The sequence below is a fragment of the Sinocyclocheilus grahami genome, unplaced genomic scaffold, assembly GCF_001515645.1.
Source record: "Sinocyclocheilus grahami isolate Dianchi unplaced genomic scaffold, SAMN03320097.WGS_v1.1 scaffold351.1, whole genome shotgun sequence".
Classification (NCBI taxonomy): Eukaryota; Metazoa; Chordata; class Actinopteri; order Cypriniformes; family Cyprinidae; genus Sinocyclocheilus; species Sinocyclocheilus grahami.
The window spans coordinates 635,926-645,687 of NW_015505530.1; the positions used below are offsets into that span (position 1 = coordinate 635,926).

The following is a 9,762-nucleotide window of genomic DNA, read 5'->3' on the forward strand; positions in this document are numbered from 1 at the left end:
CATTGAACTGGCTGATTTCAGGTCAGGATGTTTTGAACTAATGTTAAAATATTGTCTCAAATCTATGGAAAGTTGATTCCACCAAGGCTGAGATATAAACTCACAATTCTAACCAAAAAAAAAGTCAAAATTGTGAGATATAAACTCACAACTGGGAGATAAAAGCAGCTGGGAGAAAAGTACTAAAGTTGCAATTACCTTTGTTTTACTTTGTGTCAGAAATAAGCTTCTATACTTTTCCTAGTTGAATGAACTATAAATCATTTTAAACTTAAATATAAATGTATAAATAATATATATTAATATATAAATAAAGATTCATAAATATTTTAGTGCATATTTCAGGAGTTACTCGTTGTTGCCAAGCAACAGAAGACTATGAAATGTTAAAAAACTGAATTAAAATAATGTCAAGAAAACTTGTCAGGTAGACATTACTATGGTGTTGCCAAGGTTACCTGACTCTCAAAGCTTTCAGGGATGTGGCAGGCATGTCCCTCCTGCACCAGGAGGTCCGCCACGCTGACATCGCCTGTGTAAGCTGTATCTGCATGACACCGTGCAGAATTGAGTAGAGGGACACGATGGCAGAGCGACCGCTTGTGAGAGTCTTAAATTGGTTACATGCCCGACTGCTCCAACGACCACCCAGAATCAGCGACTGCGCAGACGGACCCATGCCTGCGATGCAAAACTCCTGTGCCTGCAATGAAACATGCAGATACAGCTTATGGCTCACTGAAATTCATAAAAAAAATCCAGCTGTAATAGATAGCTGGGAGATATACCATTTATTCATGACTTTGTTGGCAACAAATTTAAACAGCTTCACAAATATTGCAATGATTTTAATGAACTTTTTATTTGGATATTAATTTGCTGAAATATGTCTGCCATGAGATTTATTTTCTGAGCGAATATTTGAGTGTTAAGACTACAGGCCCAGTCACACAAAGAAAGAACGATAACTATAATTAAAGTTTTAATAATTGTTTTAATTCTATGAGAATAGTGTCGTCCACAACACAATTGTAACAATGATTGTGGAATGATCATTGGAATCACTTTCAGAACAATTTTTAAAAACACTGACAGTGTTAAAATATGATTTTTTTATATGATTAATCTTTAAACATACGACAAACAAAGATACACAGCATTTCATGTATAGCTGATCTCACAAAATTATAAAAATATTAAATATACAGTACTGTTCAAAAGTTTGCGGTCAGTAAGTTTTTGTTTTTAAAAAAAGAAAAACTAACTTTTCTGTTTAGCAAGGATGTATTACATTGATCTGAAGTGACAGTTATAATGTCACAACAAAAAAATCTAATCAAATCAAATAAAAAAAATTATATTCATTAAAGAATCCTGGAAAAAAAATATCACAGATTTCACAACAGTATTAAGCAGCACAACTGTTTTCAACCTTGAACATAAAAAAAGGTTTCTTTAGCACCAAATCAGTATATTAGAATGATTTCTGAAGAATCATGTGACACCAACGACTGGAGTAATGGCCGCTGAAAATTTTTACTGTATTTTGATCAAATTCATGCAGCTATGGTGAGGCTTCTTTCAAAAATATTTTTAAAATCTTAACCAAAAATTTTGAACGGTAGTGACTGAACTCATTGTGATTTCTGACCTTTGATCTTTAGCCTCCATTTCATCAAAGCTCTGGATGAGAGAGACGGCAACATTGTTCATCTCCTCTGTGATACAAGGGTCTACTGGGAGGGTTGAGTCCACCTGACACATACACACAAACATATTTGTATAAAGAATTTAAATAGAAATGTCAAAATATATCATTTTTGATGCTTCCCATACATTGACTCCAAGAGGCAGGATGGTTTTGAGCTCATCCAGGTAGAACTCTTCAATGGCGTATGGGGCTCCTTCCACCTCAAACAAGTTTGCTGGATTCATCTAATTGCGGATCGGAGTTCCAAAATACTCTGCAAACTCTGCACAGTTTATGGTGGCTGACATCAGAATGACCTACAGGAAGAGAGGTAAGAGAAAAAGAGGTAAGAATTACAGTGTAAACTCGGATTGTGTGAATTAAAGTATGAGTGTTGCACAAACCTTGACATATCTGGAATTGCTCCGCAGTAGTTTTCTGACAACCAGCAATAGGAAGTCAATGTTCTCTCATGGACCTAAACCAGGTTATAATGCAAACAATTAGATCTACATGCCATTGTTTTCATTTAAATTTATATTTATTTTAAAATTGAACTTTTTCATAATAGCATGTGTGCATGTGAATACTATTTCTATAAATGTACACTATCGTTTAAAAGTTTAGGGTCAGTGAGATTTGTAATACATTTATACTTTTATTCAGCAAGGATGCATTAAATTGATCATAGTCTTTTAAGTATTTTACATTGTTACATAAAATGTCTATTTCAAATAAATGTTGTTCTTTTGAACGGTCTATTCATCAAAAAATCCTGAAAAATGTATCATGGTTTCCACAAAAATATTAAACAGCACAATTGTTTTCAACATAATAAGAAATGATATTGAGAAATGTTTCTTGAGCAGCAAATCAGCATATTTGAATGATTTCTGAAGGATCACGTGACACAGATGACTAGAGTAATGGCTGCTGAAAATTCAGCTTTGGCATCACATAAATAAATAATATCTGAAAGTATTTAAAAATAGAAACACTTTTTTATTTTATATTGTAATATTTTACAATATTACTGTTTTACTGTATTTTTGATCAAATAAATGTGGTTTAAATGTGGCAGTAGTGTATGTCTATAAATTGCAGATGTATGTGTATCTACATCATCTATGAAGATGTGCGAGTACTCTGTGAGGGTTTTGGCTGCCACTAATGTCTGCAGTAAGACTCCAGTGGTCACATAAATCAGCTTGGTGTGCTCTGTGGCCATCTTCTCTAAACCCACCTGGGGAGAGAGAGAGAAAGATTTTAAATAAATGTATACAGTATTTAGTGAAATCTGCATATTATTAGGTTTAGTTTAGTGGGAAGGGAATAATGAGGAATTTATTTTAGCTCCAATGTTCACAACAACGATGCATAGAACCAAGTCCCTGCCCTATATTCTTTTCTTTTTTTTAAAAAAATCCACATTTGGGATATATGTCACAATATGAGGACTGTCACTATTACAGTTTTATTCCAGTGACTTTATGAGGTAGGCAATAACGGTGAAAAATGTTCAGCTTTTTGTTGGCAGGACTTTTAGGTATGAGTTCTTCCAAAACTGATTTTCAAAAAAGAACCAACCCTGAGAACAAGCCTCTCTAGCTCAGCCTCGAACACGGCTGAAGTCAAGAGGGGATCGTGCATTTGCCGTTGTTGGACCTAGGCTCTGGAACAGTCTTCCTTTTTATCTGAGATCCCTGTCCTCTGTGCATGAGTTTAAATCGAAGTTAAAGTCTTATCTTCTGGCCCGAGCTTTTTAGCAATTCTTAATTATGTTCTATTTATTTTTATGTCTTATTGCTTTCTTTCTTTATCTGTATCTTAGTTTAATATTCTGTAAAGCACTGTGGTCAACTCCTGTTGTGTTTATTTGTGCTATGTAAATAAATGAAATGAAATGAGAAATATCCACTGGAATAAAAGGTGTGGCAAATGCAGTTTTCCATCTACTCATAATGAGTGATCATGAGTCATTTATGGTCATCAGAATATGGTCAGATCTGCAGTTAGGTACATATATTTCGAGAAAAAAAAGTCGAATCCTAAAGATTAACAGTTACTATCAAAATACTGAAGATTCCTAGTTACTATTTTTTATCTGTTTCATTCATACTCCAACTGCATCATTGACTCGAGTAACGTTAGATAAACACGCTCAGTTCAGGCTTCAGAAACATCCGCACTAAACCCCGCCCACATCTACATAAGTAACTTTTGATTGGCTCTCCAGAACCTCATCTCCAAGATACATCCAATGACCTCTAACGGGAAGTTACTAATGCTCCCTCAGTTTAATGCATATCTCTGGTAGGGTCGATGAACTATGAAATGTATTATACTCCTTCTTATTCTTGCTAAAATATTTTGAACCCCAAAATGCTACAGGAGGTTTAATATAAAATATGCAGAGGCGTCACAGGAAGGTCACGGTTTTTTCCCCATGCCGTGTTTGCAGTTTCACTTGATTGCGCATCGTTCGAGTGTGTCCTCGCGGCATCGTTCTGAGGCTTTGATTGGTTGAGCGATGAGATGGGGAGGTCGGAACGACATTCATTACGGACTCAGATGAGAAGGGGGGTCTTTTTGACAGTACGCTTTACAGAGCTTAACAACCTGTTCGACCAGCGCTCAGAGCTCACCGTGCTGTCTTCAGCTGCTACCTTTAGTGTTTGTCTCTGTGAATATCTCAGATGGCTGCATACAAGCTGGTTCTCATTCGCCATGGCGAGAGCTGCTGGAACCAGGAGAACCGCTTCTGTGGCTGGTTCGACGCGGACCTGAGCGAGACAGGGGTTCACGAGGCAAAGAAAGGCGGTCAAGCTTTAAAAGGTTTGTATAGTATTATATTTTCCAGCATTGTGAATGAGCGTTGTAAATCTGCCGTCCTAAGTATATCAGAAGATTAGATCTAGATTCGTTTTTGAAAGAGCATGTACAGTATGTATAAATTGGGTATCACTTAGCCCGCTTTGTCTTATTAATGTTTGCATTGAGATATTTGTGTTTTAAATGAGAAAAATCAAACCGGAAAATTCTAATGACTTTCAGAAGACTGTGCATCCCCGGCACAGCCCCGTCTCCGACATGACGCGTGTACGCTCTGAACCAATAAGCTGGCGGTTTGCCTTTTACTGACGGAATGAGGGCGGGGCCTACCCGTTGCGAACGTGCAACACAGGACGTGATTTTGTTCACGTGCTGAATTTACCAGTCAGGGATGCGTAAAATGACTTTTTGACGTGATTACAGTTATGCATTTTGTGTGTGTGTGTGTGTGTGTATATATATATATAAAATAAATTATAATATTTTAATAATTATAATGTTACGTTCTAAATACAAAAATATTATCTACAATTAATATTCTATAATGTTTTTAAAATAAATTATTGTAATATTCATTTATATAGGTTTTAATTCCGTATTAGGGCTATGCTGTATTAAATGTTTATTAAATCATATTTTAATAAGAAAAATAAATGATGATCACAATATATTAAGTTGTATTATGTTGAATTCCGTGTTTCATATTCTATACTGATATGCATATTCAAGTCTATACTGTGTCTTTGCAGATGCAGGGTTTGAGTTTGACATTTGTTATACCTCGGTGCTGAAGAGGGCCATCCGGACGTTATGGATTGTTTTGGACAGTATTGATCAGATGTGGCTGCCTGTGCACAGGACCTGGCGCCTGAACGAACGCCATTATGGTGGTCTGACTGGGTTAAACAAGGCCGAGACTGCGGCCAAGCACGGTGAAGCCCAGGTTAAGATTTGGAGGCGCTCCTATGACATCCCTCCACCAACTATGGATGCAGATCATGACTTTTACAGCATCATCAGTAAGGTGGGGTCTTCAGCATCTTTTATTCATTATGGTAATTTAAGCACCTAATCTGTTGCATTCATATGTATATTTTTGATGTATTTGTCATTAAAATTAGTCACTTCCCCTCCTCAGATTCCATAGATTACTCAAAATACAGTATATAAGAAACAATAACTTGTAAGTGTATAAATGCACATGGTGTCTGATAGCTGCTACTCTAGAGGGTGTGTTCAGTTTTGAGCTTTCTGAATGGATGATATTGGCCAGTGACAGAATGCCTATCAACTTTTTTTTATTATCTGAGTTCATAAGTCATTATAACATGCATTATCCCAACTCGTGAGTTTGAAAACCAAGTTTTCAGTTACATGTTGCAATTTGTCATGTTGATGTTACACATTGAAATTGACGTCCCTAGTAGTTAATCAGTGCAAAGAGTCAGAAATCAAAGGTCAAACCTTATTTGTATAGGAAACTGCTTACAAATGTTGATAACATTCAAGCACTCTGGTTTTCCTATGACCTAGAATAAACAAACAAGTCAAGAATTTCTATTAGCCTAAAAGAGCAGCACTATTACATAGATGTTTGATTAATGTACCAATTTTATATCTTGCGGGATGTCTTGTCTTCCTATAGGACAGACGTTATGCTGATTTGACCGAGGACCAGCTGCCTTCTTGTGAGAGTCTGAAGGACACAATTGCACGGGCTCTACCTTTCTGGAATGAGGAGATTGTGCCTCAAATCAAGGAGGGAAAGAGAGTGTTGATTGCTGCTCATGGAAACAGTTTGAGAGGCATTGTGAAACACTTAGAAGGTAATTATCCCACAGTATTATTTCAATCTCTTATTGAAGGTTCCCACCATCATTGAAATACTTTAAATATGATTTCCAGGTTTGGAAAAGTCATGGAAATTAATAAGATCTTATATATATATTAGTTTTTAATCAGCGAGAAATTGCTCTTTTTTTGAGCTTCTCTCCATAAAATGATTTAAAATTGGTATGAAGTCAAAAGTTGCTAGTTACCAAGGCAGTTCTCATTTTCATATAATTAAACTTGATGTACTAGAGTAACTAAAACTGAATAAATGAATAACTATTTAGACACATTGAAATAAAATTAATACTAAAGCCAAAAACACAAAAGTTAGTTACTCAAACTTTAAAATTAAAATGGATCATATAAAAATAAAAATGGCTTGCGGGGTCACCACAAATTATTTGGATTTAATTTCTTCAATAGTCTCACAGTTTGTTTCCTCACTCACAGGTATGTCTGAGGAGGCCATCATGGAGCTGAATCTGCCCACAGGCATCCCTATTCTTTACGAGCTGGACAAGAACCTGAAGCCCATCAAGCCTATGCAGTTCCTCGGAGACGAGGAAACTGTTCGCAAAGCCATGGAGGCTGTGGCAGCACAGGGGAAAGCCAAGAAATAGAGTATATACTTTTTAATTATACATCAGCACTGAATTACTTTAAACAAGACTCCCATATTTAACATCAATGAGACAGAGCTCTATAGAAGAAGTATATACAAGTAAAAAAAAGTATAGGACCTATATGTAACCAATTTGAAATATTAGAATTTTGGAATGGTTGTGAGTATTTATTAGTTAAACAGTTTACAGGGACCACACATTTTTGTTTGGATTTGTTTTGATGTAATTCATTCCAGAATTTACTTTGTCTCCACTTTTTGAAGAATGTTTAGTCAAGTGTTGTCAATGTGGCATCTTCAAGTACATTTCCTTTCACATTAAACCAGTGTTGAGTATGTCTGTTGGCCTGTGTGACAGTGTTGAATATATTGTAGAGATATAGGGTGGTACATGTAAACTTCTGTCAATTCTTGTCTTGTTGATGATGGTTTTGCTGGGATTTATTGCAAATTGAACATTGACTTTAACTAACAAATCCGTTGTTTCACCAAACTCCTGTTTCAGTGATTGTGCACTTGCTGTTTTAACATTAGTTGCTTACACCAAGCACAATTTAGGATCCCATAGTCAATCATTCTGGCCTAAAAGAAATGAGCATCCATTATCTTATGTTAACTTGCACCATAATAGCCCAGGCACATTAATACTTATAAATAAAATTTGAATGTCACTTTTTGAATGTCAATGATACAACATGTCTCTTCAGGCCTTGTTCCACATCCTTCAAATATCTGATTTGAAAGACATTATTCCGCTCCACAAACTTCTCAAACAGATGAAGGCCACCTCCTACTCCAAAATAGTGAGATTTGGTTGCCAAATAAACAATACCATTCTCATCAAGCAGGTCACAAAACACATTATGAAGTGAAGAGTAGTAGTCTGTGTTGTATATGGTTTCTGATGTGAAGATAATGTCATATTTCGGCAATGGGGTTTTATTTTGCATAAGTCTGAGAAAAGAATTCCAGTCGCCCGAGAAGAAACCACAACGATCTAGTAACTTCTCTGATGCATTCAGGGGGGCTTTCCTCTTAGACGGTGGTCTGCTACTTTTCTCTTTGTTCTCATCATCTTCTTCACAATTGAGAAAGACATTTGGCACTGTTAACTGCTCTATCACAGTGCTGTTATAATCCTGGAAGTCAACTTTGGTGGCTCCTCTCTTCAATGCAAGTATGCCAAGTAGACCTGCTCCACAGCCCAAGTCTAACACTCTTTTCCCAGCGAAGGTCTCTCCTGCATCATCAATGTACTCAAGAAGGTCATAAGTGCATTCCCATATCTTAAGTCCACCCTCATAGACTCCAGAGATGAGGTCAGAGTTTTGAGTCAGTGTTTTGGCCAGTATCTCCTCACTGTCCTCTCGTTCAGGAGCAGTCTTCTCAAACACAGATTCGTTAAGACAGAGAAGGGGAGGCAGAGCACCTATGGTGATGGTTTCAGGCATCCAGTTCTCAATGTGGGACAGAGGATCCAACAAAAGTTGGTGCTCCACAGCATCCTTAATCTTCTTTGAGACGGTTGCACTGGCTTCCTATGAAAAAAACACAATGTGCATTTGATCTTAACAGATGCAATCAAATCTTACTGTACACCCACATATTGCTGATTCACGCTTTCACATTAATTGTTAAAAATGCAATATCATTTAGTCCTAGAATTTAAATTGTGATGTACATTTCAAGCATTTAGATCTGAAAGTCTGCTGTCTTCCAGCATTAGCAAAGATATAGCCGGTTTTAACAAGCTAATGATAAATTCCCTTACCGAGCACTTAAGATCCACACATTTTGCTTTGTCGTCTTTGTTTTCTTTATCGTTTGTTTCTTCTGTCCGTAAAGGAATATCGAAGTTGAAACTGAATGCCATGTCTTGCACTATTTCGACCCACGTATTGCCTCAGCAAGTGTGAACATCTACTTTCGTTGTCCTGAACTAACTGTTCTTTTGAGTCGGATCTTTTCAATGCATTGGTTGAACAGGTTCAGAAATAGTTCCGAGTTATTTAAACAGCTTTTTATAAAAACACATTTTCAGCCAACAGATGTAAATTATATTTTTTCAACAGATGAAAAAATTAGCAATGTAAACGTACATTATAATTGTGTTTTAAATAGGTTTAAATCCTTTTTATGGACTGGCTATTCTTGACTGCAACAAACTGGGAGACATTCAATTTCACTACGTTGTAATAGTACAACGTTATAGAAAAGAACACATAATAAACCCGTAAACAAGTAATATGCCTTTATTGGGCGGTTCTAGAGCAGATTTGAGCAAAGCCACTTGATGGCTATAATTAATAAGACGATCTCTGATTTTAGAGCCCACGCTCGGATGTAAAAGAATCACTGAATTGTTTCTTGAGCCGTTCTTTTGAAAGGAGGTGTTTGAAAGAACCGATTCGCGAAAAATACTTTGACATGAATCAAACTACAATTCCCAACATTCTCTGCTGCCGTTTGTCTTAAATCTTATACAAATCGAACTGAAGTACGATTATTTCATTAAATACCACACAATTTAACGTATTTTTTTATCATTAATAATACAAAAATATACATTATGAAAATATTCCCAGATAATATTTATGCTTTCCACGCCTTAAACTCCAATTCCCAGAATTCCCTGCGTGACAGCTCACATCCCAGAGCGTCAGACATGCCCTGCGGTCCATTCGGAAGGGCTCATCCCTATGCCCTAATCCCTTCAAAGGGTTTACCCTCCGGAGGGAGAGCTTCGAAGGGTTGAAGGGTGTAGGGGACCAAACAACTGTTTCTT

The 9,762-nt window shown here is 36.5% G+C and overlaps 2 protein-coding genes across 3 annotated transcripts; one reads left to right on the plus strand and one right to left on the minus strand.

The window, feature by feature from the left end:
• The first annotated feature begins 4,240 nt into the window (after positions 1 to 4,240).
• On the plus strand, positions 4,241 to 7,190 carry LOC107548630 (phosphoglycerate mutase 1-like). Of its 2 annotated transcripts, XM_016229398.1 has the most exons (5): positions 4,241 to 4,525; positions 5,272 to 5,546; positions 6,168 to 6,348; positions 6,806 to 6,984; positions 7,026 to 7,190. In XM_016229398.1, the coding sequence occupies exons 1-4, from the start codon at positions 4,387 to 4,389 to the stop codon at positions 6,973 to 6,975; spliced, it is 765 nt and encodes a 254-aa protein (XP_016084884.1). In that variant the 5' UTR covers positions 4,241 to 4,386; the 3' UTR covers positions 6,976 to 6,984; positions 7,026 to 7,190. The 2 variants fall into 2 exon arrangements, with proteins under 2 accessions (XP_016084884.1, XP_016084883.1); XM_016229397.1 differs by having other exon boundaries at positions 4,242 to 4,525; positions 6,806 to 7,190.
• A 262-nt stretch (positions 7,191 to 7,452) lies between these two features.
• On the minus strand, positions 7,453 to 8,906 carry LOC107548629 (histidine protein methyltransferase 1 homolog). The gene is made up of 2 exons (XM_016229396.1): positions 8,749 to 8,906; positions 7,453 to 8,515 (listed from the first exon to the last, which is right to left on the minus strand). Exons 1-2 carry the CDS (start codon positions 8,848 to 8,850, stop codon positions 7,646 to 7,648), a joined length of 972 nt encoding a protein of 323 aa, XP_016084882.1. The 5' UTR covers positions 8,851 to 8,906; the 3' UTR covers positions 7,453 to 7,645.
• Positions 8,907 to 9,762: the final 856 nt, after the last annotated feature.

Excerpts from the sequence above, each read along its gene's own strand:
- LOC107548630 (XM_016229398.1), top strand. The coding sequence starts at position 4,387 with ATGGCTGCATACAAGCTGGTTCTCATTCGCCATGGCGAGAGCTGCTGG. Across the intron at positions 4,526-5,271 it reads AGGCGGTCAAGCTTTAAAAG|ATGCAGGGTTTGAGTTTGAC; the intron begins GTTTGTATAGTA and ends GTGTCTTTGCAG. Across the intron at positions 6,349-6,805 it reads CATTGTGAAACACTTAGAAG|GTATGTCTGAGGAGGCCATC; the intron begins GTAATTATCCCA and ends CCTCACTCACAG.
- LOC107548629 (XM_016229396.1), bottom strand. The coding sequence starts at position 8,850 with ATGGCATTCAGTTTCAACTTCGATATTCCTTTACGGACAGAAGAAACA. Across the intron at positions 8,516-8,748 it reads GTGTGGATCTTAAGTGCTCG|GAAGCCAGTGCAACCGTCTC; the intron begins GTAAGGGAATTT and ends TTTTTTTCATAG.